The following is a 27,887-nucleotide window of genomic DNA, read 5'->3' as shown; positions in this document are numbered from 1 at the left end:
CTTAACAAATGTTATGCTTTTGTAACCTGGGAGTCATTTGACTCTACATGATATTTTCCTCCAGGGCATCTGTTCTCTTGACCTAAGCCTCAGCTGCCCTTACTTCCTAGCACCCCCAAAGCACGGTCCCGACATGGGACAAGAAGGACCCAGGGCAAGCGGTGAGTTGTGTGCTACCCTGGCATCGAGATGGGCCTGGCCAAAGTGCCTAATGCTTAACTATAAGTTAAGAGCTTGATCATGGACAAATGCTGTCATGATCCAAACAGTGATACTAGATTTGGACCCTGCTAGGGTGAGGAATGATTAATCTGGCCTGAGTGCTGTGGTCTGAGCCGGTGGCAAGATGTTGCCAGGAGAGCTGCCTTGCAAGCCTCAATGTATCCCTTGCTATGTCCATACAAAAATAACTAGTATTGAGATGTTAATAAGTTCCTGAACTAAGGAAAAAAAAATCCTTAAGAGTGAGGAAGGGCTTTGGAGTGCCCTGCCCTCAGGAAGGGCTTTCTTATGTTGATTTGGCTACCTGGCTGGTTGTAGCCTAGAGGGCAAGGTGGGAGAGACAAGAAGGAGGAGAGGAGAGAAGCCAGAGAGAAGCTGGAGTTGAGCAGTAGATCCAGAGAGAGGCCGGAGCTGGGAGTGCGGGAGATGAGAAAGTTTGAAGATTGAATAAACGGTAACTAATCAGCAACCAGCTTGGTCCTCGTTCTTCCTTCGCCTGTCCTTGACCACCGGCCGTCCCGATCCAGTCCACACACTGCGGTTCCAGAGCACCTAACGCGGGTGGTGAGACAGAGCTGCCCGGAGAGCCCGAGAGTGCACGCGCCCCCTCGGCGTTCTTTAGTTTTTTTTACAGTTAACCAAGTAATCGGAATGAATATATAATTCAGCGTCTCCTCTTCTTTGCTAAAGGGTTGACTTATCGTTGCCCAGATAAGCACTCTATATCATTCCAAGGATAAGTATTGTTATATTCCCAATATTAATTTTTAAGTTTCCTTCTTGTGGGGAACACAGCGGTCCTCAGGAACTGTCCCCCTCAGATATCAATCCTGGCTGTGCTCAGGGGACTGTGACTGTAGGCCTTTGGCGTCGCAGACCATGAGTTGCCACCTGTTAAGCTCTCTGGCCCGATTTTTTTCACTTTTAAAGTGACTCATTAGAGAAAATCACATAGCTGGAAAATAGTAGAATAAATGTAATCCAGAGGGCACATTTGTAGCTACCACATTATAATAGCCCTAAAAGAATGTATTGGGATTTTTGGTTGCTTATATATGTGCATATATATTCTCTCTCTTTTCTGTATAACTCACTGGAAGAATAGTGTCTGCCTTACTTAGTTACACAGCAAGTAATTCCATTTCCAAAGAGTTCTACTCTAGGGGAATATAATCAAAGGATCACTGGCAATGTACATTAAGTGATTCTTCAATGGAAATGCCTATTATAATGGAGGTGTTTGTGAGTGCTCATGTAAGCATCAAAAATCTCAAGTATTCTATCCAACTTGCAGTGGAATTGGACCCCACCTACTTCCTGCTCAGTGCTGGAAACAAACACAAAGGTTGATCTCACCCAAGAATCCAAATGTAAAAAGTCGCACACGTGCTCTCATCATGGAAAATCAGGTAAGATCTAGAGTGTGAAAGCTATTTGCAGCCATGCACAGCTACTGGAGTGAGCACTGTTAAAAAAACAAACAAACAAAAACTACTGTTCGCCCCCCACCCCACCTCCAAGACACAAAACTCTTCTACAGGTTTCATGCTTTATACTCACTCACGTGACTCACTTTATAAATGATGGATCTGCATTTCCATTCCTCTTACTACTTATTCACCTGGACTATTTAGGGGTCCTGCTGTCTGTAGGTGCCAACCCCCTAACCGACTATATGGTTGGTGGCTCTGCTTACGGCTTGAGCAATCAGAGTTTAATAATGTTCCATCCATATGTAAGGCAGGACCTGGACACAGGAACAAAACAAAATGTACCTGGATCCAAAATAATTAGTAGTAATCTCTCATAAAATTTCCCCATTTTTCACCATGTTGGAGTTGGCCAGGTTTCGTAATGCAAAAAAGCATAAAATAGGTAACTACATGATTATTTAATTTGTAAAGGAAATTATGAAATATATATGGCCCCATTGGAATTTTTCAAAATCAACAGATTTTTTCCATGACTCCTATTATCTTGACTGTTGATATTTATGTTTGTGGTTTCCAGATTGTTGTTACTGTTACTGTAACAGATTGAATGGGAAGGAATGGGAGTGAAGATAGACGGTCGGCAACTACACCACCTCCGCTTCACTGATGACATCGTTTTCATAACACCAAACATTAGCCAAGCGGCACAAATACTGGCTGACTTCGACCGTGAGTGTGGTAAAATCAGATTGCAGCTGAATCTCAGCAAGACAATGTTCATGAAAAACGAACTAGTCCCTGACGTTCCATTTGCGCTCAACGGAACAAACATCTCCGAATACAGCAGCTATGTGTACCTGGGTTGAGAACTCAACATGAGGAATGATTTGGCGCCAGAACTGGGCAGCAGTGTGGAACGCCTTCAAGAGCGTTGAACAAGTGGTTAAGAGGATGAAGAAACTCCAGCTCCAGGCGCATCTTTTCGACTCCACCATTCTTCCTGCACTGACATACGCCTCAGAGACCTGGGCCCTACGCAAACAGGATGAGAACGTTATTCGGGTATCCCAAAGAGGAATCCAAAGAGCTATGCTTGGAGTATCACATTTCACTCAAGTGAGAGAAGGAATCCGGAGTTCCAACCTCTGTTGACGATCAAGAATCAGGGATGCTGTCTCGTTTGCCAAGGCGTTGAAAATCAGATGGGCCGGACACGTAATGCGATTTAGAGACAACCGCTGGACTAGAGCTATTACCGACTGGATTCCACAGGACGTCAAAAGACTGCATGACCGCCCACCTACAAGATGGTCAGACTTCTTCGTCAAAACCATGAACAGTTTGAGGCTCTTCCTGTTCCTGGAGCAAGCAGATACCATTGGGCTACACTAGCATGCGACAGGAACGAATGGAGACATTACTGGCGCCCGCTCGAGCAAATCAAAGATCAACAGGATGACAAGTTTCCAGATGATCATTAATAACAGCTTGCTATTTACCAGGTCACAAACATTATTCAAAGGATTCACTTCGTTTAATAGATTCTGTCCATTTTTATGGGAAGACGCTGTTCCTTCAAAGAGGCCATAATATCCTCACACAGAGCTCTATTTTCCTAGACAATCCACAGAAAAAAATAAATAAGTAAAACATTTAATTATGTACAAGATTTGACATGAAATGTAATTATAAACCAGATTTCACTGGAACTACAGAATCAATTAATTTGAAGAAGTACAACTAGAGCAAGCAAAGTTTTTAGTCTGTTACCCTGTGAAAGAAAATCGAGTTAAAGGTACCAGGACTGTGGCACAGAGCCGGGCAGCAGACAGCCTTCCTCTGCCCAGGGAGATTGCTACGGACGGAAACAAGCTAAATGTCAAATTCCAAGACTGTAACAATATAATATTTGCATGACCGCCAGCCCTAGAGGACTAGGGAAGAACCTGTGTGTGTGTTTGAGTTTTACAGGGGAGGACAAATGAACTGATGTAGTCAGTGGTTATCTGGAGGAGGTAAGTTCAAACTTGGGTTCTGGCTTAAACTCTAAAAAAACAGGACCTCAGGTTGTCAGGTAGGAAGACACCCTCCTTAGCAGCCTTACCTACCGGTGGAGCTAGTAAGCTCCGTGGGAGACACCCAGTAGCTCCTTATGATGGGCATTGGCAGGACTAATAAAGCGATGCTTGAACTCGTGAGTTTCCCACAGATGCCGGCAGATGTAGGTAGTCAGGTAGGGTCATTGGCCGTGAGTTTGAAGGAATGATGAAACTCAGATCACTGTATCACTTTATCACAGTCATCCGTTGATCATCTATTTTCTCGAGCAGGCACCAGTAATGTCTCCATTTGTTCTAACCCTGAGATTTTAGCAGCCTCTCTTTACTGGTTCTTCCCAACAGTGCAGCATTGGAAGCTCTTCCAGTGTCAGGGGAATGAGACTCATCATTGTTTCTGTATTTGGCATATCAAATACGCCACGAAGAGCTTGCCAGGCTCTGCCATGAGGGCAGGATGCTCTCGGTACCTTGCCAGGTTCTCTGAGAGGGAGAACTATGCTATAAGAGGTCCGGGAGCGTTGTTTTATACTCTCTGGATCTTAGCCATTGATGGGATTACATGGCGCCAGGGGCAGTTTGTGGGTGTGGCTGCCAAGCTGCTGGAAAATGGAGGGTCTGGGCGGAGGAGGTCCAGTCCCGATCCAAGCAGGCTTGGAGATCTCAGCCCCAGGTCCCGCACACCTGGGTTCCTCTGCTGGCTCCTTCATGCGTGAAGCTTGTCTGAACATGTGGAGAGGGGCCTTGAGCATGGCTGTGGCTAAGATATGATCTAAAAAATAACCTGTTACCTGCCCTTTTGCCAGCCCCAAAGTTCATCCCCCCTATCTTTGGAGATGCAGAAATTGGGGTCTGATAAAATGGTGCAGGTTTATCCAGAAAGATAGTACTAGAGGTGAGGTAGGTGCCTTGCATCCCACCAACCTTGGTTCAATTCCCAGCACCACACAGGATCCCTGAGTACCACCAGGGCTCATTCCTAAGTACAGAGTCAAGAATAGCACCTGAGCACCACTGCATGGGGCTCAATATTGCCTCCCCCAACACTCCCTCCAAAAAAATAAGCCCAAGACTGTGAAAGATGCCAGCTCCAGCTAAGCCCTCTAGAGATAAAAAAGCTCAAGAGAGCTGAATACACTGAAATAAGATCCCTAAAAGTTTGGGGTATTTTGTTTTTGTTTTTGTTTTGTTTTGTTTTTTGGGGTCATACCCAGTGATGCACAGGGGCTTACTCCTGGCTCTGTGCTCAGGAATCAAATCTGGGTCTGCCGCATGCAAGGCAAACGCCCTCCCCACTGTGCTATCGCTCCAGCCCCAAGATCCCTGAAAGTTTAAGTCCTTTGCCCATGACAACACCCTGCCCTACTCTTATCTACAGAGGAAAGCCCCAAGATCGGGCAGTTCAGAAAAACAAAACGAAACCCTATCAAAGGAACTTTGTGAAAGCAAGCAGCATGCGTCCTACTTGGGAACCCCCCACCTCCCAGCCTGAGGTATGTAATCCTTTCCTCTGACTTCATGGGACTCGGTCCTCTGTCTGGGGAAGCTCGTGTCCTTTCAGAACACGTCTCCCACTCTCCCTCCACTTTCCATAAAATATCTTCACTTAGGGGGCTGGAGCGATAGCACAGCGGGTAGGGCGTTTGCCTTGCATGCAGCCGGCCTGGGTTCGATTCCCAGCATCCCATATGGTTCTCCGAGCACCGCCAGGAGTGATTCGTGAGTGTAGAGCCAAGAGTCAGCCCTGAGCATTGCCGGGTGTGACCCAAAAAGTCTATATATATATATATATATATATATATATATATATATATATATATATATATATATATATATATATATATATCTTCACTTCTTCATTTGTCTCCTAAAACTCCTTTCTGCAGCAGCAGAAACCTGGGCCGAGGTCGGGGCTAACTAGCATTTTTCTTGCAAAGAATAAACTCAACCGCTGTCTGAAGGCCATAGCATCCCAAACACTTCATGGTGGGGGACAAGTTCTCACACTGTGTAGATCAAGTGGACCTTGGGTTCATCTATAAGGCTGCCTCAAGGATCTGGTAGGACCTGAGTATGCCCTCTGTGCTTTCCCAGACTTCATCATCCTTGACCTCCATCTTGTGCTTCCCTGCTGGGGTTCAGGGTGGCCAGGGAGGTGGGCAGGAGCACATCATGTGATTACTACACCCCCACGCCCTAGACTTCCCATAAGCACATCACGGCATGCTCCATCCCCTTCCATAGTGAGCCTTTTCCGTGTTCCCCCTGGTCAAGGCATGCTCAAGAATTTCGAACAAGTTTCACTTGAACTTAGACACAAGACTGAAACCTACCCATTTGTCAGCAAGCACGTGGAGAGAGGACCCAAGAGGATTTTTTTTTTTCAAAAACCAGAGTTAACCTTGTTTTACCTGCTATTCTGAGTATTTTAGCCCTTCTTCTCTGGCAGGTGACAATACTGTGTAAACTTCGTGTGTAGTAAGCAACTTTAGTACACTTGCATGTCGAAAAGCTGTTGCAATTCATTTGACCTTTCTGCGACACAGGTAGAATGACCCCCTCCCCATTTTTATGAATAAAGGGAAAAAAGCCCCTCCTGAGGTTGGGTAACTTGCCTAAGGCCATGCAATTTATGAAGGGTAAGGTCACAGCTTCAATTCGGTTATTATGGCACATTGCTTTCCTTACATGTGACCGACATGTGACATGCTCCAGGATTCACTGACTTCTCTCTCAAAAACAAAGAATGTGTTGAGAGAGTTTTCTCTTCACTTAGGAATGAAGAAATTATCATCAATTGCCTATTATTTGCTTACTGGATGCTGGCCAAAATAAATAATGCTGTCATCACAGAACAAGGAAATAATGTCGTAATTTCAAAGTTTTTGTCTTTCAGAGGAATATATTATAGACATTGTGACCTTAATTATTTGAGACATCTGCCCTTTTGTTCTTAATAAGGTCAGCAGTAAACACTTTAGGGGCTTGACTAAGTCCCAATGCCATTTAATTTTGTCATCCTCAAGAAGACCCTCTTGTCTGGTACCATCATAATCATCACCTTGAACAGAAGAGCTTCCAGAAGCTTCCAGGGGGGAGATCTGTTTTCTTTGTCTATGGTTGTGCCTGGATTTGAACTCAGCAATATTTTTTTACCGATCTGCCTTTGGCTCTACTTAACCCTAAGGTTCCTTGAGTCAAAATGAAGTGTTACGTGGAGCAAGTAGGGTCTAAATTGCCCCTTTGCTATAGAGTAAGCCAACACCAGGTGTGCAGAACAGCGATGCCTTGACGAACTATTGACTGGGCCCTTTTCTATCAGAACAATAGGTACAGGTATGACCCGAGAGACGGCTCAGAGGAATTGAGTTCAAGCTTTGCATGCAGGAGCCGGGTTTGATATCTGACACTGCATGTTTGCTGGATCCCTGCTGGGAGTGACCCCACACACCAAACGGGGAGTAACCACAGAACACCACAGGGTGCAGCCCCCAAAACCAGAAATAAAAGAATCAATGCTTGATACTGTGACCTCAGAGGAAGGCTGGCCTCACACCTCTGTTTCCAACACTAGTCTAGTTCCAGCACTATCCATTTGACAAACGGGGAAATTGGTGCATTCCAAATTCCCGAGTGATTCAAGGACTCACACTTCATCGCAGCCAAAGCTTCTTGGTTTTTTGTTTGTGGGACACTCAGGTGTATCATCTCTCCAGTTCCTTAGTCAACGCTTGGAAGCATAAAACTCTATCGCTACTGGAGCTGGAGCGGTAGGACAGCAGGCAGGGCATTTGCTTTGCCAGCACCCAATCTGGATTCAATCTGGATTCAATCCAGCCAATCTGGATTCAATACCCAGCATCGCATCTGGTCCCCTGAGCGCCACCAGAAATGAGCTCTGGGTGCAGAGCCAGGAGTAAGCCCAGAGCACTGCCAGGTGTGGCTCAAAAACTCTATCCCCACCAGGTACAGTGAGAAGAGTTTTCTGTTTCCCAGTACCAAGAAGTCAGCCACAGTCTTACAACTCCCTCCCACAGCTCCCCACACATGTTCACACACGCATGTGCACACACACAGGTTGTCATCTGTGGTCACTGGGTGAGGGCTGGGTGTAATTATGCTATCAAGACGTGGTGAGATTTCCCAGAACAAAGCAGAGGACCTCGGCCTGTCTGGGTACACAACGTGGGCACAGAGGAGGCACAGCCAGACTCTTATTAGTGGGTCCCAATGGGCGCCGCCGGGATGACTCACAGCAGGGAGGGAACGAACTGGGATGAGGTTTCTGGGACCACACTGCAAGCTGTCCCTTTGGATCCAGCTGCACCTCAGCAAAAAACCTGGGTGTGTGTGTGTGGATGTCCAGTCTCAAAGAACCAACCTCACTTTTTACTGAAATGCAGTCAAAATGAACAGAACCTGGACTGGCGAGATAGAACAGTGGGTAGGGTATTTGCCTTGCATGAGGCAGACCCCGGTTTGATTCCCAGCCTCCATGTGGTCCCTGGAGCACCACCAGGAGTAATTCCTGAGCACAGAGCCAGGAGTAACCCCTGAGCATTGCCAGGTGTGGCCCAAAAACAAGAAGGAGGAGGAGTAGGAGGATGAGGAGGAAAGAGAAGAGGAGGAGGAGGAAGAAGAGGAAGAGGAGGAAGAAGAGGAGGAAGAGGAGGAGGAGGAAGGAGAAGAGGAGGAGGAGGAGGAGGAAGAGGAAGAGGAGGAGGAGGAGGAAGACCTTTCTCCTCTGGAAGTAAGAAACTGTTTTCTGGTTTCCCAGGAATTTTCTGCTGGTAACTGATGACTAATGATCACCAAGTATGTTTGTGGAGATTATGAAATGACTAAGAAAAAACTCATGTGAAAACCTAGGAGATTTGAAAGGATTTTTCACTTTCACCTGGGAATGGGGAGAGAGAAAAAGAGATAGAGTGACAGAGAGAGAAAGAGAGAGAGAGAGAGAGAGAGAGAGAGAGAGAGAGAGAGAGAGAGAGAGAGAGTCAGCAACTGACGGACAGTTTGCATATTGCATATGGTGACACGCCCAGCATTGTATCAGAGGCGGGGCATGGCCAAGGAGAAAGATACACTTTAGCTCTGGACTCTGCTTTCCCACTGCCGTTAGCTTGTAAAAACATTTGTATCACTCTATCTTCACATACCACCCACCCTACCTTGAAGATACTCCGAGTACAGGGAGATTTCCAAAACTCTGAAATGTTCTTGGCTCCTGAAAAGGTAACTTTGTATGGAGAATGTGGATGTAGAAAATCCGGGTTTGAATCCCACAAAAGCCAATAAAATGGTCTGTGACATAGAGCAAGTGTCTCCAAGCTTCTGTTTTATCTGGTTATTGATTGTTTTGTAGTGTATATGAATGCACTCATACATGTGATGATTACAAATCATATTTTACAGCTATTATACAGATGTAATGCATTTATAATATACTATTCAAAAATTGTGTTTTATATAGCTATTGGGGGGACAGATCCAACAGTGTGTGGGAGCTGCTTCTGGGTCCATGCTCAGGTGGTACCCCCTGCAGTGCTCAGGGGCCCATGAGTGGGGGGAGGCCGGGGGGTTGAGCCTGGTCCTTCTCTGGACAAAGTATGTGCTCAGCCCTTGCGTTATCTCTACCACTTCTAACTGTGTTTTGTTTCTTAAACTTTGGCTACCCCACCCCACCCCAACACATCTGCTTAAGCTCGAGTTGAACTGCAACTGGCTTTCAAAAATTGACTAAAGTTTGCCCTGAGCTGGCCAGGGAAGGAGCCAGCAGCTAAGGGCAGCAGGACCAGCTCAGTGACTGAGAAGCTGCTTCCTTCCTCCCCCCAGCTGAAGTGAGCTTCTGTCTCAGAACAGAAGCGCCGTAAAACAGGACATAGAGGGGGCTGGAGCGATAGCACAGCAGGTAGGGCATTTGCCTTGCATGCGGCCGACCAGGGTTCAATTCCCAGCATCCAGCATCCCATATGGTTCTCGGCGCCCCCCCCCCCCGCCCCCAGCACCGCCAGGATTAATTCCTGAGTGTAGTAACCCCCTATGCATCGCTGGGTGTGACCACCCCCCCAAAAAAAAAGAAAACCCAGAATGCAGAAACCTCCCACCTCTCACTTGGGAAGCAAGTTCTATTCCCGATGAACACTGACTCTGGAAATTACAGGGGTATGTGTTCACATGTGTGAATGTCCACATGTGTGAATGTGAGCAGAAATGTGTGTGTGTTTGTATCTGTGTGTGATTGGATGTATATGTATGTACCCTTGTATGTGCACATGTGTGTGTGTGCGTTTGTGTGTCCATGTGTATATGTGTGTGCATGTGTGTGACTGAGTGTGTGGTGAATATTCACATGTGTTCGCATGTGAATATGTGTATGTGTGTGCATGTGTGTGATTGAATGTCTGCATGTGTGATTGAGTGTATATGTGTATATATAAGTATATGTGTTTACATGTGAGTGTATGTGTGTGATTGAGTGTGCTTGGTGTGAGTGTATGTGTGCATGTATATTATTGTGTGCTGTGTGTATGTTCATATGTATGTGCTGTTGTGTATACATGAGTGTATGCATGTGTATAATTGAGTATGTGAGTGTGTGGTTTAGTATGTGCATGTGTGCATGTGTGTATGTGAGTGTATGTGTGCAATTGAGTGTGTAAGTATATGTGACTGTGTATGTGTGAGTGTATGTGTACAATTAAGTGCATGTATATGTGCATGCATGTGATTGAGTGTGTATTGTGAGTTTATGTGTGTGATTGAGTGTATGTACGTGTGATTGAGTGCATGTGATTGAGTGTGGTGTGTGTAGTGTGTGAGTGCACATGTGTGATTGAATGTATGTATCTGTGCATGTGTGCAATTGCATATATGCATGTGTGTGACTGAGTGTGGGGAGTGTGTGTGTGTGTGTGTGTGTGTGTGTGTCCCTGCCTCACATTTGCCTCGGATGGCCTTTGGGGCGGCAGATAGGGACGGTAGGGGCTGAGGTTCTCAGGCTTGCCGGCCGCAGGTGGCTGGCCCTCTGCGGGAGGTTGTCCCCAAAGCTGGGGCGCGGTGTGCCAGGCCTGTGCTACTGTTCGCTCCCTCCCCGGGGCCCTGCGCGAGACTCTGCAGATCCTTTACTCCAGACCCGCAATTCGCAGGGGACAGACTCCGACCGAGCCGAGCCGCCGGGGCGGGCACGCCCCACCCTGCACGGGCCGTCTCGGCGGCCCTGACACGCACAGGTGCAGCCCCTCTGGGCGCTGCTCACCCCGTCTGCCCACCTGGGGGAGAGCAAAGAGGCGTCCCCGGCCGCCGCGGCTCTGCCCGGGCTGGCACCTGGCTCGGCCTTCCCGGGCGCCCTCGGAGACCTCGGCCGCCCGGAGCGCGATTGTGCAAGCTCGGGGCTGCAGCGGCGGCGGGCAGGGCCGGCTCACACCCGGTGAACTCGGGGCGCAGCGCGCCTCCCCGGGGGTTATCTCCGGGGTGGAGTCCTCGCGCAGCGCTCGGGTCGCCCGGCGCACTCGCTCACCTCGCTGACTCCATCCGATTTCCACCCCCAGCCCCGGGTTCCGCGTCCCCGCGGGCCCACCCCGCCGCTCCCCGCCCGCTCATTGGCCACCCCGCCCGGGCCCGGCTTCATAAATGCCAGGACCGCGGCTCAGCGCAGCATCCCCGCGGCTGGCCTGGACCCGGCGCTCACCCACGGCGAGGCGGACTCGGCCGTGCACCCGACGACCCGCGTTCTGTCCCGGTCCCCGAGAGAGAGACAGAGCCCCGGGTCCTCGGCGCACGCCTGCAGCAGCCCGCGCGGCCGGCAGCTCTGGGCGGACACTAGCGCCCGGCTGCCCCTTCAGAAGGCTGAAGCATCCTTGCCGGCGTCCTTCCTTCTCCTCGTCCCCTCTCGGTCCCCCCCGACGGCGCCCCTGCCTGCTCGCTTTGTCTCTCGCGCCAGAACCGTCCGACCTGGCCAGGCCGCTGCGAGCGCCTCTGTGGACAGGTGCCTCCCCGTCTCGGGGCTCCCCAGCTGCCATGAGCTCCCTCGTGGGTCCGAGTCGCTCCTTGGTCGCCTTCCTGCGCCAGCTGCGCGTCCTCGGGCCGCCCCCCACACGGGTGTCACCTGCGCGCGCGCCCCCGGAGCTGCAGGCGGTCCCCCGCCGCTGCCCACTGATGGAACGCGGTGCGCATCCCCCGGCGGCCGCCCTGCCCGGCCCCACCAACTGGCCGCTGCTGGGCAGCCTGCTGGAGATCCTCTGGAAAGGGGGGCTCAAGAGACAGCACTACACGCTGGTGAGTGCCAGGCGCGCCCCGTTCTCCCCACCCGCGCGCAGAGATGCACGGTGCACGGCTGTTGGGCGCGGGGAGCACGGGGCAGTTCCCGGGGCTGGGGAGTGGGAACGGGGCGCCCTGACCTGGCCCTCTGTCTGCAGGCCGAGTACCACAGGAAGTACGGCAAGATCTTCCGCATGAAGCTGGGGACCTTCGACTCCGTCCACCTGGGCTCCCCGTGCCTGCTGGAAGCGCTGTACCGCACCGAGAGCGCCCACCCGCAGCGCCTGGAGATCAAGCCCTGGAAAGCCTATCGCGACCACCGCGCTGAGGGCTACGGGCTGCTGATCCTGTGAGTGCGGGAGCTGGACAAGGGGAGGCAAAGCGGGGTTCCTCTTCCGCAGGGCGGGGAGGGGGGGGCACCCGGTGCCTGGGCCGGCTGGTGTGCAGCCTGGAGAGGGTTCCACCGTCTTTCTGGCACCCATCCCTTCAGGAGCCACTGAGCGACTTGCTCTGCGGTGCTGGGACTGAGTCCCACAGACCCAAGGGTCCACTTACTTCCGGCCTCAGGCCCCTGGTCTGAGCCAGGTGTGACTGTGGCTTCACTTTCTGGAGGCAAAAAGGGGGTTCAGGACACAAGCAGACTTAGGAGGTGGCCGTGCTGGCGAGGAGGGGGCATATCTGAGAGAGTCGGCACCAGACGGTGCTTTTGGACTGAGACCATTCAACAAGTGAGCGCTTTCCTTTGAACCCCAAGTTATAGTGCTGTCCCAAGTTGGGGGGCTAAGTGGTCGTCTGGGGTGTGGGTGGGGGGACATGGCAAGTGTGAAGGGAGGGTAGCCGAATTTTGACAGCTGCAGGAGTCTGTGCCACTAAGTGTTTTTTGGGGTTTTTTGTTTTGTTTTGTTTTGCTTTTTTGGGTCACACCTGGTGATGCTCAGGGGTTACTCCTGGCTCTGCACTCAGGAATGACTCCTGGCAGTGCCCAGGGGACCCTATGGGATGCTGGGGATTGAACCCTGGTCGGCCGCATGCAAGGCAAACGCTACCCTACCCACTGGACTATCTATCAGTCCCAGCCCTGTGCCACTACGTTTTATGGCGTCACTTTTAACCAATGTCAGTGGCTGCAGCAAAGGCCAGCGGTTTCCTCCGATGGGACTCCCAGGAGATGGGGGCTCCCGGGCTCACTCTCACTGCCCCCTTACCCCCCATCAGAACCAACTCCAAAGCACTGAATCCAAAGACCTAGGACTTCACCTTTTGGCACTCAGAGGCGGGGGGGGGGGGGGCGGGCTGGGATGCTTTCACCCCCATTGTCAAGTCAGCCAACGTGGCAATGCCAAGCTTGCTTCTCTGACCGGTCCTGGACGCGGGTCTCACCGTGCCGACAGGTCACCACATGGTCACCACACCTGCAGGTGTCCGCACGGTCTCTCTGCTCTCCTCTCCTTCATCCCTTTCATTTCCCGGGGTCCCGCTTGGGACCCAGGGCTCACAGGTGGGAAACCTTGGCTTTAGGCATCTCCCACGGGGCGACACCCCCTACCGTCTTCCTCCCCTCTGCTTGCTCAAAGTCCTACTCCTGCTCTCTCCTCAGGGAAGGGGAAGACTGGCAGCGCGTCCGGAGTGTCTTCCAGAAGAAACTCATGAAACCCGTGGAGATCATGAAGCTGGACAAGAAGATCAACGAGGTGAGGGGGCTGGCGTCCCCTTTCCTGGGTCCCTGGGGACAGTCCAGGGGTAAGGGGACTTCAGGTCTCAGGAACGAAGAGCAGAAGGGAAAGCCAGAAGGGGTCTTTCCTTTCCCCTTGTTTCTCTCCATGCCTTTCTCCCCCCCTTAGCCTTCCCCTAGCCTCACTTTTCCAGTCTATATAGTGGGCATGCTCCACAGGTTTGCCGTGAAAATGAAATGAGATCATGCTTCTATAAGGGAAATTTGAGCTGGGTTTTGTAGGACGTGTAGGAATGTGCAAGCTCGAGAGAGTCGCTTGTTCACCCAGACACGGAGAACAACTTTGCCAAAGATGAGGAGGCGGGAGAGAGAACAGGGTGTCCACTGGGAACGGTACTGTCTGTGCTCCTGAACTAAGGCCTCTCTGAGGGATGCTGGCCAGAGGGCAGTTCTTAGCAACATTTGAATATTTGGGGGATTTTTTGGGTACCATGTGAAGAAACACGGGCATTATCCTCTGGCCGTCAGGGATACCAAGACGGAGGAATGTAAGCAGTGGGTGACCCACTCTTACTCCTGCTCCTTGTGGGCGCTTATGTTGAACTAAACATGGATCCTGGGGCTGGTGCAATAGCTCAGCAGGTAGGGCATTTGCCTTGCACGCGGCCGACCCAGGTTCGATTCCCAGCATCCCATATGGTCTCCTGAGCACCGCCAGGGGTAATTCCTGAGTGCAGAGCCAGGAGTAACCCCTGTGTGTTGCCGGGTGTGACCCAAAAAGAAAAAAAATCAATTTGTAAACATGGATCCTGATATCCAGAGGAAGGGATGAAAACTCAGAAGCATCAAGGGAGCAAGGCATCCACAGAAATGCCCTTTCGGCAGAGAGAGGAGTGCGCAGTCCTTTCTAGAAGGGACTGTGGCCATAGAGAGAGCAAATGGGCCACGTGGGACTGCACCCCCAGTACCCACCAGGTCTCCCGGTGACTCTTATTCTCACTAATGCCTCTACACTTGATGGAGCAACCATGGGAATGGCGTAGATTCATGCAAACCTACATGGTAACACATTCAATGATGATCTTAATGCACGATGCAGTCGAACTGGACAAGCCACACACTGCTGGCTTCACTGAACTGCGTAGTCACGCAGATCCACTTGCAGTTCCAGCGAGTTGCGGTGTGTTCAAAGCCTGTTTCCTCATCCGTAACCTAGTGGGGGTTCATCAGGACCCCCTACCCAGCTAGCTGTCGAGAGAATCAACAAGGGTCACGTCCTTGTATTGTACTTAGAACCACACAAGCCTCCTTAAGTAAGAGACACAGGTCAGCTTGACCTGGATTTTTTTATTTAACTTAGTCACTGAATTATAGTGGTTTTCATGGTTGCATTTCGGGCATAGGATGTTCCAACACCAATCCCTTCACCAGTGTCTGCTTCCCTTCCAAACCCAAAGTTTGCAAACTGGCACGTAGAAGCCTTCTGGGTCAGACTCAAGGTCACCCTCTTCTTCATGTGTGGGGAGAGTGGGGAGTTGGGTCTTGTGTCTGGAGTTTTTCTGGCTACAAACTCAGCTTGGGTAACACAGTTCCAACCCATGGGGAGCTGTCTGCTTGTCCTGCGGTGGAAGGGACAAACCTCAGGCCAGGGACCGCCTCAGAGCGCCGGACATGCTGTCCTGCCAATGTGCTAACCCCACTTCCCACTCAAAGAAACGGTTTCCCTTCTCAGACTGCGACCAGAGGGAAATGGAAACTTCTGGATCGCTGCAGAGAGAAGTGGGAAGGAAAGCACGATAAAGGCGTGGGAGCTTAGGGCCAGCGCTTTAGCGCAGAAGAGAGAATTTATGTGGCTGCAGAACCACCGAGGGCGTGGGTGGGGAACGGAGCACGGCCAGACCTGGGGTTGGCCGAGCCTAGACCGTGCCTCCGCCGCCCGCCTCTGACGTGCGTCTCGGTGCTCTCTTCAAGGTCTTGGCGGACTTTGTGGGCAGACTGGGTGAACTCTGTGACGAGCGAGGCCGCATTGCCGACTTCTACAGCGAGCTGAACAAGTGGTCCTTTGAAAGTGAGTGCCCGGGGCTGCATCGAGAGTACAGCGGGGAGGGCATTTGCCTTGCACACGGCCGACCTGGGTTCAATCCCCGGCATCCCATAGGGTCCCCCAAGCACCGCCAGGAGTGATTCCTGAGTGCAGAGCTAGGAGGAACCCCTGAGCGTCGCTGGATGTGACCCAAAAAGTAAAAAGAAAGAAAGAGAGAGAGAGAGAGAAAGAAAGAAAGAAAGAAAGAAAGAAAGAAAGAAAGAAAGAAAGAAAGAAAGAAAGAAAGAAAGAAAGAAAGAAAGGAAGGAAGGAAGGAAGGAAGGAAGGAAGGAAGGAAGGAAGGAAGGAAGGAAGGAAGAGAGAGACAAAGAAGGAAAGAAAAAGAAAAAAGCAAGTGAATCCCTTCCTGCTGCTGGTCCATCGGGTCATATATGGCTCTGGTTCCATACCCTTTGCTGACCGTTCCCCGGGGCAAACCCTCTAATGCTCTCTGGCACTTACGTGCCAGGACCTGGGTTGCTTAGTCACTCAACAAACGTCAGTTGACTTCCTGTGAGGTGCAGGGCACTAAGGATGTAGCAGGTGAGTGACACAGGCATCCCAGGGATGAGGGATTGTCGCATCAGTGGTGGAGCGCTTGCCTGCGTGAGGCCCCGAGTTCGATCCCCACCTGCCTGGCCATCCCTGGCACATAGCTGGATGCAGCTCTCAAGAAATCCGAAGTAGCAGGCCAGAGTCCCACTCACAGAGCTGAGATAGACAGGCTAGAACACGTGAGCACACCCGAGTCCCTGCTCAGAAGGGAACAGCCGCAGGGGGCCCGGAGGAGGCCCAAGGCTGGCTTGGTGAGGAGAAGGACGGGAATCTGGGTGAGAGTCGGTGGGGAGGGGGTTTCGGGAAGCGGCGTGGGAAGCGCTGAGCCCTGCAGCAGCAGCTCCGGACTTCCCTTGAGTGGGAGCTGATTGGACCATAGGGTCGTGGAGGGTAATTGAGGGAGATGCCGTGAGGGTCTCGCTGGTCCCAGCCAGAATATTTAGTTCAAGACAGACGGGGCCCCTGGGCTGGGGGCCCCAGGAGAAACAGATAGTTTTACCTTCTCCAGAGACTCAGAGGGGGTTGGCATGATGCCTGCGTGGTTATGGAAATATGGAGGGGGATGTGGGGGGGGGGGAGTACCGAGGTCTGTGAGGGCATGGAGATGGCCCCCCAGGGGGAGGCTTAGTGGGGACCCATCTCCCCCATCTGTCAGCCTCACCTTGCAAATAAAAAAAAAATCCAAAGAACACAGGGAGGGAAGGAGGGAAGGGAGGGGAGGGTTAGAGGTGGGGAGGAAGTGTGCTAGGAAACCGTCTCCTGGAAGGGACCAAGGATCAGGGAGAGGAGGAGGGTACTGGGGGGCGGGGGATTAGTTCAGGTCCAACGCAACTGCCCAAGCCAACTGCCCGAACCCCCAAAGCAACAGAGTTAGTTGCTGCTCCCGGTCAGTGGAAAAAAGAAGTGTACCCCAGCCTCGGGCTTCACGGCCAGACCCCAGCCCGGCTGCGCCCAGGAACACTCACTGGCCGCAGAGAGCCTGAGGCTGGCTCAAGGCAGAGACCCCTCAAAAGGCTGAGATCTCTCCAGGCTGCCTGCTGAGGTCAGACCCCGTCCGTGAGTGCCAAGATCACAGTGGGGTCCTCTGGGGAGAATGCGCTGTGGGTGAGCCTCCGACACTGTCCGAGTCTCATCGACCAGTATGCAAGATTCGTCCCGACATCACACCGAGGTGCAGTAGCAGGACATGCCTGCGCCTTCACACCGCCAAGCCCAGCCGGCGTTGGCCGCAGTCCCTTGGCTCCTGGCGATCTGTCTGTCCATTGCGATCAGGTCACTGGACCTGCAGGGAATTTCTAGAAAGAGAAGCAAGTGATGGTGTCATTGTCCCGGACTCTCCCACTCTGCTGTCTGCTTTGGCACATGGTTATTCCCACCCCCCCTAGAAAACCCCAAGCTGTCATGAGAGCAGGAAGTGAGCGTCCTGTAGTCCCCATCCCTGTCTCGGCCTCACTGTGCCGCTGTCCCTACTCCACAGGCATCTGCCTCGTGCTCTATGAGAAGCGGTTTGGGCTCCTGCAGAAGAACACGGACGCCGAAGCTCTGGACTTCATAGCGGCCGTCAAAACGGTGGGTTGCGGGCCGGAGCAATAGCACAGCGGGGAGGGCGTTTGCCTTGCACACAGCCAGCTCGGGTTCGCTCCCCGGCATCCCATAGGGTCCCCCGAGCACCACCAGGAGTAATTCCTGAGTGCAGGGCCAGGAGTCACCCCTGGGCATCGCCAGATGTGACACAAACCAAAAATAAAATAAAATCCGGGTGTGGCCCCCCAAAAAAAACACACAAAAAACTGTGTCGCCCAGGGTCTGTGCTCAGGGATCACTCTACAGGCAGGGTTTTGGGGCCATATGCAATGTGGGGGGGACAGCCATATGCAAGGCAAGGGCCTTGTCCTCCGTGCTGTCTTCTAGCTCTATGGAAACTGCTCGTTTAAGGGGAAACGGTACCTTTGCCTGACGTAGATCTTAAAGCAGCTTCTTAAAGGCAAATTCCCAGACACCTCAGCCGAAGTAAGGTCAGATGATTCGATCCACTTTACTTTGCAGAGAGGGACATTTGCACGACCTCAGGGGTCTCGGGGGTCCGTGCCTGGCACAGTGCAGCTATCGAAGGCAGGGGGCAGGGGGGCAGAAGTCTGCCTGTGACTAGAAGCACTGTTGTCCCGTTGCTCCTGCGGGCACCAGTAACGTCTCCATTGTGAGACTTGTTGTTACTGTTTTGGGCATATCAAATACGCCACGGGGAGCTTGCCAGGCTCTGCCATGCAGGCCGGATACTCTCGTAGCTTGCGGGGCGGAGTCTGACTGTGACTAGAAATGAGGCCAATGGGAAACTGAGGTGAGGTGCATAGTTTTAAACCTCGAGATGAAGTGTTTAATGCCACGGTGAGAGATTTTAAATAAAACCCCACAGAGCTAGTTTTCAGTGCTAGTGGGGCAGAGCGGGGACCGGCTCCAGGGCAGGGGCGGAGAGGCCTGGCAAGGACGGGTCCGGGCAGAGTCGGGGAGGCGGGAGGCCGTGGGGAGCAGCCGTCGGTGCATGTTTCCGCAGATGATGAGCACGTTTGGGAGGATGATGGTCACCCCAGTGGAACTGCACAAGAGGCTCAACACCAAGGTGTGGCAGGAGCACACGCGGGCCTGGGACACCATCTTCACGACAGGTGAGGACACGTGTGCCCCGAACCGTCTCGGACCGGGACCGGCTTCTGGGCTGGTCACCTGGGTCTTCCGTTGCCTTCCTATTCCTTGGGGCACGCCTGGACTAGACGGATCCTGAGAGGACAAGGCAGGGGCCGGCCACGGGGACAGTAGTTCAGGTCTCGGGGCCAGAGCGGTGGAAAGTGAGGGCTTTGGAGCCTGAGGTCCTGGGTTCGAGACCCCTGGGGGTGATGGCTGGTCACACACGCTCCCCTTTCAGCCTCAGTGGCTTCGTGACTCCTTAGCAGATCGGGGGCTGACCAACCCGCTCCCTGCACCCTTCGCTCCCTTTAGCTGGCAGGATTGTCCCCCAGATGTCATCTGCATGTCACCCTGAGGCCACGAGGGACGTTCAGTGGGGTGTTCTCTATGCTCGGTCTCTGGTCCCCTGACGCCCTCCCCCTTCCTCTCCCCCCATAGTCAAGGCCTGCATCGACAGCCGGTTAGAGAGGTGCTCGGAGCAGCCCTGCACGGACTTCCTTTGGGATATCTATGGCCATCGCGCCATCTCCAGGAAAGAGCTGTACGCCGTGGTCACCGAGCTGCAGCTGGGCGCCGTGGAGACGGTAAGGGCGCTGCAGCCATCGCCAAACGCTTGCTCGTGCTGAGTTTGAAAAAGACGTCCCAGGGGCCCGGGCAGGAGGACAGCAGGTGAGGCGCTGGCCTTACACATCTGGGTCCGTCTCCAGCACCACGTCGGGGGCCCCAAGCCCCGCCAGGAGTGAGCCCTGAGCACCGCGGGGTTGGATTGAAAAGCCAATAATGAAGCGATAGGCATCCCTCTCGATGTACAGGGTCTAACTGAGCACTCGCTGAGCAGGAGTAAGGTGTCTTGTCCTCAGTTTGGGGGACTGCCTGATGCGGGGGGTCGGGGGGAAGTCATTCAGCTGAGATGGAGAAAGCGTTGAGGGAAGGAACTCTGAATTGGGCAGAAGCTCTAGTCCCCAGAGAAAGAGCTGGTGGAAGAGCACTTCAAGTAGAGGTATCCACATGTGCAAAGGTCCTGGGGCCAGAAAGGGGATGATGCAAGTCGGTGTGGTCAGAGTTGACTGACAGCCCGATCAGTCAAATGACCATTGAGCAAGGAGCATGCCACGGGGAGCCCTGAGGAGCACTGAGCAGCGGGGCAGATGGAACGTGATTGAATTCATGTTTAGAAAAGTTGAGAGGGGCTGGAGTGATAGCACAGCGGGTAGGACGTTTGCCTTGCATGCGGCTGACCCAGATTCGATTTCCAGCATCCCATATGGTCCCCTGAGCACCTCCAGGAGTAATTCCTGAGTACAGAGCCAGGAGTAAGCCCTGTGCATCGCTGGATGTGACCCAAAAAGAAAAAAAAGAAAGAAAGAAAAGTCAAGAGAAAGCTGGTGGGTGGAGAAGGAGCCAGGGCAAGGAGAGGAGATGCCGGGAGCCGGGCCCTGCCGTCTGCTGCTTCCCAGAGGTCAGGCGGGGACAGCCGTGTCCTGAGGTTCCCCAGCCATGTCCCCGGGGTGCACCCTGCAGTTACCCCCGGCTGGCCGTCCTTGGGGCTCTGGTGAAGGCGGCAGTTTTCGGCCTTCGGGAAACGCCGTGCTGCTTGCGGTGAGGAGCGGCCTGATATGGTTAAATGTTTCCCTTTTTGCCCTTGGCCGCTCTGACGGTCGCATTGGGAACACTGGAGCAATCTGAAGGGTGTCTAATTTGGTGGCCTCGCCCTGCCCTCTTCCTGTGGCGCACCCCCAGTTTCTGTGCGGTGGGGCCGCCCTGGAGGCGTCTTCCTCCCACAATAAAATCAGTCTCCCGGGCTCTGAGCTGCCCTTGGTGGCTGGCCGGGGTCAGGAGCAGGCAGGCCCCGTGCCGGTGAGCCCGTAGTCTGCAGACAGAAAACACAGTGATGATGTTTCACTTCACTGAGCTCGAGGAGATGAAAGGTTCGAGACACAAACCCCGGTGACCGCCACGGGTGAGCGTCATGACGCTGAAAGCTCCGCTGGGTCTTTCGGTCTCTTTTTCCCTTTCTGCTGCCCTCAAGAGGAAATAACAGGTGTCACTTTAAAGACAGAGGGCCAGAGAGATAGTCCAGTGGTTAGGGCACTTGCCTTGCCCAAGCCAATCGGGTCCAGTCCCCAGCACTCCACATGGTCTAGGACACCCTCTACCTCTCTCAATATATATATATATATATATATATATATATATATTTTTTTTTAAATTTGGTTTTTGGGACACACCTGGCACCGCTCAGGGGTTATTCCTGGCTCAGCATTCAGGGATCACTCCCGGTAGGGAGGGATGTGGGGAGGGGTGGACCGGACCCTACGGGACACAGGGGATCGAACCTGACAAGTTCCAGACATGTACCAGACAAGTTCCTCTCCAGCCCTCCTCTATTAATTTCTATGTACCCATTTTATTTTCACTGTCACTGTCACTGTCATCCCGTTGCTCATCGATTTGTTCGAGCGGGCACCAGTAACATCTCTCATTGAGAGACTTCTTAGTACTGTTTTTGGCATATCCAATACACCACGGGTAGCTTGCCAGGCTCTGCGGTGTGGGCTCGATACTCTTGGTAGCTTGCCGGGCTCTCCGAGAGGGGCGGAGGAATTGAACTTGGGTCAGCCGCGTGAAAGGCGAACACCCAACTGCTGTGCTATAACTCCAGCCCCCCTTTTTTTTTAAACATTAGTAATAGCATTTTTGAATTAAGATTTATTTGGGTTGTCATTTCAACTTTTTTGTTAATCCAACTGTCCGTTTTGAACTACCCATGCTATTTTCACATTACGTTTTCTTTTTTTTTTTTTTGCTTTTTTTGTGGGGGAGGGGTCACACCCAGTGATGCTCAGGGGTTATTCCCAGCTCTGCATCAGGAATCACTCCTAGCAGTGCTTGGGGGACCCTATGGGATGCTGGGAATCGAACCTGGGTCAGCCGTGTGCAAGGCAAAGGCCCTCCCCTCTGTGCTGTCGCTCCAGCCCCTCATTACATTTTCTTATTTGTTTCCTAGGCTCCCCAAGAATGAAGCGTTGTCCCCGAAAAAATCCGTAGAGATTAGCACATGCATCTTAGTCCCACAGCCTCCATCTCACATGCAGCTTTTTTTTTCTCTTTTTGGGACACCCGGCGATGCACAGGGGTTCCTCCTGGCTCTGCACTCAGGAATGACTCCTGGTGGTGCTCAGGGGACTCTATGGGGTGCTGGGAATCGAACCCGGGTTGGCCATGTGCAAGGCAAACGCCCTCCCCACTGTGCTATCGCTCCAGCCCCCTCCCAGGCAGCTTTACATGATTTTATGCAAAACATTTTCCCCCTATCAGAGGATGTGTTAAGTCTCCTAAGGCCGCTCACCATCTTAGAGACTTTTTACAGGCTTTCTTTATTATTGAAATGATTCTGTTTGGATTTAGTCAGCGCGCTGTCTTCAGGAACAGGCTTTGGGAAGCCTTTGAAAATCAGACTTTTCACTGTTGTCCTTGTGTCAGGCAAACAAAGAAAGGAGGGGAAGTGGGAGCCAGGGTGTGCAGGCGCCCGCCTCGGTTCTGGTGGGAAATTCTCGGTCAGGTCCTCTCTGCGCGGAATCTCAAGTTCGTGCCCCTTTGGCTTTCAGACAGCAAACAGTTTAATGTGGATCCTTTACAACTTATCTCGAAACCGCCACGCGCAGCGAAAGCTTCTGATGGAAATTCAGAGCGTGGTGCCTGAAAACGGCGAGCCGCGGGCAGAGCATCTGAAGAATATGCCCTACTTAAAAGCCTGCCTGAAGGAATCGATGAGGTGAGATGGGGCAGCCCTGCAGAAGCTGCTCTGGTGGGTGCAGGATAAGGTTCCCCCATCTGCAGGCCGCTTCCACGGCCGGTTCTTAAACATCTGTCAAACCGAGAAGGAAGAGCGAGTCTTGGCCCGTATTTCCCTTCTGTTGCTCATTTTCAGCATCCTTGGTACAGTTTTTGGTTTCATCTTAGAAAGCCAGGGTCCTCCTAAGGGGTGGGGGGAGAGAGAGAAAAAGACGGAGGAGGGAAGGGGAGGAGGGGGAGGGAAGGGGAGAGGAAGGGAGGGGAGGGGAGGGGAAAGAGAAGGGGAGAGAGAGGAGAGAAGGCCATAAAGGCAGCCTGGGGTTGGGGGTGGGGGGTGATGGGAGGGAAACTGGGGACACTGGTGCTGGGAAATGTGCCCTGATAGATGGATGGGGGTCACTGTACGACTGACACCTAATCACGAACAGCTTTGTAAGGGGCGAGCTCACAGTGGTTTACAAAAACAATCCGGAGTCCTAATGTAAAGCCAAGAAGAGTAACATGTGAACGAATGCTACAGGCCCTTCTGTGGGTGAGGGGCAGGGCTGAGGGACGGGAGCTGAGAGCCCAGCATGGAAACCGTATCATTATACCATGAGGCCCAGAGACCACTTGGTTGTTGAGCCTTGGGAACAGAATGTTCTGGGGAAATTCTTTTTATATGTTTCCTTTTGGAAAACAAGACTCCAATCTTAGGATTAGAAGGAAGGAGCTTAAACTTCATGAAGGGGCAGGCACTAGAAACCCAGCCAAGGATTACTCTTTTTTTTTTTTTTTTTTGGTCATACCCGGCAATGTCCAGGGGTTACTCCTGGCTCTGCGCTCAGGAATTAATCCTGGCAATGCTCAGGGACTATATGGGATGCTGGGAATTGAACCCAGGTCAGCTGTGTGCAAGGCAAACGTACCTGTTGTACTATCACTCCAGCCGCCCAAGGATTACTCTTAAAGTGAAACATAGAAAAGACACACAGGGGGGCAGAGAGATAGTATGACAAGGAGGGCACTTGCCTTGCACCCAGCGAACCCGGGTTTGATCTCCAGCATCCCATAGGGTGCCCTGAGCACTGCCAGAACTGATTCCTGAGTGCAGAGCCAGGAGTAATCCCAGAGCACTGCAGGTTATGTCCTGCACACCCCCACCTCCAAAAAAAAATAGATATATAGGGACATCGGCAGGGCAACTGGGACAAACATTAACTAAGCAGCCAGATACTGGGGTTTAAGCTGCACAATAATATAAGAAATTATATAGAAATTATATAAGAAACAAAGATCTGTCACTGTTATCCTGTTGCTCATTGATTTGCTCGAGCGGGCACCAGTAATGTCTCCGTTGTGAGACTTGTTGTTACTGTTTTTGGCATATTGAATATGCCACGGGGAGCTTGCCAGGCTCTGCTGTATGGGCAAGATACTCTTGGTAGCTTGCTGGGCTCTCTGAGAGGGGTGGAGGAATCGAACCCAAGTTGGCCGTGTGCAAAGCAAATGCCCTACCGCTATGCAATCACTCCATAAATAAAGATATTGCTCCAAAAATAAAGATAAGACGCATAAATCTTTATTGGAGACAGAACTGGTCTGTGAGAAGCTGGGGTCAGGTTACCTTTCCAAGGACTTGTTCTAGCAGTTTCTTTGAGCCGACTGGACACTGCCTTCTGCACATCAGTATTAGAACTCGGTCCGTTCCCACCTTTTCCATCTCTGACTCTGTGTCTTTCAGGCTTAACCCCAGTGTGCCATTTACGACTCGCACGCTCGACAAGACCACGGTGCTGGGTGAATACACTTTACCCAAAGGAGTAAGTAGAGCGGGAGCCCTCTGGACCAAACACAGCTTCTGTTTGGGGGCTTTATTTGGCGACCACACCTGGTGATGCTCAGGATCATTCCTGGTGGGGTTTGGGGGACCCGGGATTGAACCTGGGTCAGCGGTGGCAAGGCACACATCCTACGTGCTATGCTATCTCACTCTACGCGCTATGCTATCTCTCCGATGCAAGTTGTTTTTTGGTCTTTGTTTTGTTTTGTTTTTGCTTTTTGGGTTGCACTCAGCAATGCTCAGGGGTTACTTACTCCTGGCTCTGCACTCAGGAACTGCTCCTGGCGATGCTTGGGGGACCATATGGGATGCTGGGAATCGAACCCGGGTCGGCCACGTGCAAGGCAAATGCCCTACCCTCTGTTCTTTTTTTTTCTTTTTTGGGTCACACCCGGTGATGCACAGGGGTTACTCCTGGCTCATGCACTCAGGAATTACTCCTGGCGGTGCTCGGGGGACCATAGGGGATGCTGGGAATTGAATCTGGGTTGGCTGCATGCAAGGCAAATGCCCTACCCGCTGTGCTATCGCTCTGGTCCCTCTATGCAAATTTTAATGTCTGTCACCATTTCACCAACTGGTTTCAAGATCTCGGCTCCTGTTAGCCATCCTGGGCTTCTAATCACCTCCACATGAGCGTTTTCTCTCCATTTGCTAGTGACCATTCTGGAACTGTGACTACTCTGGGATTTTCTTCTGCTTCCTTTAAACGCTGTATGTTTTTTTCTATGCTTCCAGACCGTGTTGATGCTAAATACCCAGGTGCTGGGGTCCAACGAAGAAAGCTTTGCAGACTCCAGCCAGTTTCGGCCCGAGCGGTGGCTTCAAGAGAATAAAAAGATTAACCCTTTTGCTCACCTGCCATTCGGCATTGGGAAAAGAATGTGCATTGGCCGGCGGCTGGCCGAACTCCAGCTCCACTTGGCTCTTTGCTGGGTAAAGACCCGCGAGTTGGGGTTGGGGCAGCGGTGAGCTGGGTGCCAGGCAGGCAGGTGATGGGTCATTCTGCCCTGTTTGTTGTTCAGATCGTCCGCAAGTTTGAGCTTGTAGCCACCGACAGCGAGCCCGTGGAGATGCTACACTCGGGCATCCTGCTACCCAGCCGTGAGCTGCCCATTGCTTTCTGCCAGCGGTGAGCCTCAGGTGAGCCTCAGGTGAGCCTGGGGTGCTGTGGGGGACCCAGACTCCAGCTAGCATGATCCCTGTTCACCCCTGTTCTCTCTGGGCTCTGCAGTTGCCTCATCCTCTGCTTATGCTCAGCTCTCATTTGAAAAGTGAGTATCAAAGAAGCATCTGGGCCAAGATGAGGCTCCAAGGGAAGCCCTGGGTTCTAGCCCCAGAAACACATACACACACACACACACACACACACACACACACACACACACACATACACACGTGTGCACGCACAAGCAAACAAAAAGTTGCTATCAACACTGAGAACTTAGCCCAGAGTCTGACGCAGCAAAGTGTTCAGCCAGTGCTCCTTGCTGTTACATATTTTATTATTTTATATGGGAATTTGGGGGAAGACGTGCTTTCTCTGGTCAAAGGACCCTTTGGCAATTTTTTTTTCTTTTTGGGTCACACCCGGTGGTGCTCAGGGGTTCTTCCTGGCTCTGCACTCAGGAATTACTCCTGGCAGTGCTCGGGGGACCCTATAGGATGCTGGGAACTGAACCCAGGTCAGCCCTGTGTAAGGCAAATGCTCGCCTCACCCCCACTGTACTATCGCTCCAGCCCCCCCATTGGCAAATAATTCAGACCTTGTGGTCATCACGTCTCACCCATCACATTAGTGGCCTGTCCAGGTCATTCCTCAGGGAACTTAATGGCTGTTGACCGAGGATCAGAGCCCAGTGAATCCAACTACCACCTACTTCTTACCCATCACCCAGGAGATGGCCCCGCCCTAAGCCTTAGCAGGCCGGAATCAATGAGCGGGCTGGGCCCTCAGAGGTGGGGAAGTGCCTCACTCCCAGGGTTCTGGGCAGCACTCGAATGCTCCTGACAGAGGTTGCTAATTCTTTGCTGTCAGTGGATAGTTCGTTCTTTTAGTTTTTGATTTTCAAAAACTAAAAGAAAACAATTTTTTTAATCACCATGAGACACAGTTACCAAATTCTCATGTTTGAGTATCAGTCACACAATGATCGATCAAACACCCATCCCATCCCTCCACCAGTGCACATTTCCCACCACCAATGTCCCTGGTATCCCCCCTCCCCCCATCCCAACTCTCCCCTGCCTCTATGACAAACAATTTCCCCCAGACTCTCTCTCTCTACTTTTGGACATTATGGTTTGCAGTACTGATACCGAGAGACCATCATGTTTGGTCCTTTATCTGCTTTCAGCACACATCTCCCATCCCGAACGATCCCTCCAACCATCATTGACCTAGTGATCCCTTCTCTATCCCAGCTGCCTTCTCCCCCAGCTCATGAGGCAGCTTCCAACCATGAAGCCATCCTCCCGACCCATGTCTCAACTGTCCTTGGGTGTTAGTCTCATATTATGATATTTTATATTCCACAAGTGAGTGCAGTTATTCTGTGAGTGGGTGGCTCTTTCCAGATTTGAGAGACCCCAGCGTCCCTGGCTCATGTTGGCTTTCTCCTTCTCCAGAGAGGTCTTCCTCAACGCTTGGAGTCTCTTGTCTCCTGCCACCCCCTAAGTGGGGGTCTCTTTCATCTACAGAGCTGCTTTAGCCCCATGGTTCTAGAAAATTAGGGCTTGTATCTTTTAGGGGGCAGGAGGATTATTCTTTGTATGTAGGCTGTGTTCCAATAAAACTTTATTTAGAAGAACAGGTGGAGAGTCAAACAAGGAAAGAGAGTTGTCCTTGATCCCCAGGTTTTCATAAGGCTTTCAGAGCCCTGAAGAGCATCTCTTTTCCGGATTGTATTAAGCACAGGGTAATTCCTTTCTGCAAGAGGACTTCGCTGCCTTTTATAACCATCCATGAGTTAGAGCACTTTCCTGGCACCTGTCATATCAATCTGCTATCTGCAGTTTGTGGAATTACTGCTTAATTATCAACTTTATCACAGATCCCATGGCACACTTCAGTCAGATTCCCATGCAGTAATTTTCTTGACAGGTGTTTCAGCCTAGTTATTCTCTCTCATCTTACCATAAAATGAATTTTTAAGCCAAATAGATTTCTAATGTCATCTTCTGTGGAAAGGGAAAGGAACAGGTCAGGATTCGACCTCTGACTTTGTTGTTCTTCTTTTGAGTTGTCCTCGCCTAGGAGGTGCCGAGAATGAGTTGCCATGTGTCGACCCTAAACTAAGGGGGCACG

At 51.9% G+C, this 27,887-nt stretch overlaps 1 protein-coding gene across 2 annotated transcripts; it reads left to right on the top strand.

Moving 5' to 3' along the window:
* The first annotated feature begins 11,731 nt into the window (after positions 1-11,731).
* LOC101543781 (1,25-dihydroxyvitamin D(3) 24-hydroxylase, mitochondrial) lies at positions 11,732-25,716 on the top strand. 2 transcript variants are annotated; one of them, XM_004619384.2, is made up of 11 exons: positions 11,732-11,989; positions 12,130-12,320; positions 13,569-13,662; positions 15,615-15,711; positions 17,759-17,850; positions 18,833-18,944; positions 19,402-19,547; positions 22,572-22,738; positions 24,482-24,560; positions 25,319-25,516; positions 25,606-25,716. In XM_004619384.2, exons 1-11 carry the CDS (start codon positions 11,732-11,734, stop codon positions 25,714-25,716), a joined length of 1,545 nt encoding a protein of 514 aa, XP_004619441.2. The 2 variants fall into 2 exon arrangements, with proteins under 2 accessions (XP_004619441.2, XP_054996378.1); XM_055140403.1 differs by lacking the exon at positions 25,319-25,516.
* The last annotated feature ends 2,171 nt before the right edge of the window (positions 25,717-27,887 follow it).

Source organism: Sorex araneus, chromosome 5 (genome assembly GCF_027595985.1).
Source record: "Sorex araneus isolate mSorAra2 chromosome 5, mSorAra2.pri, whole genome shotgun sequence".
Taxonomy (NCBI): Eukaryota; Metazoa; Chordata; class Mammalia; order Eulipotyphla; family Soricidae; genus Sorex; species Sorex araneus.
Note: the sequence above shows the minus strand (reverse complement) of the source record. Positions and strands in the feature narration are given on the sequence as shown.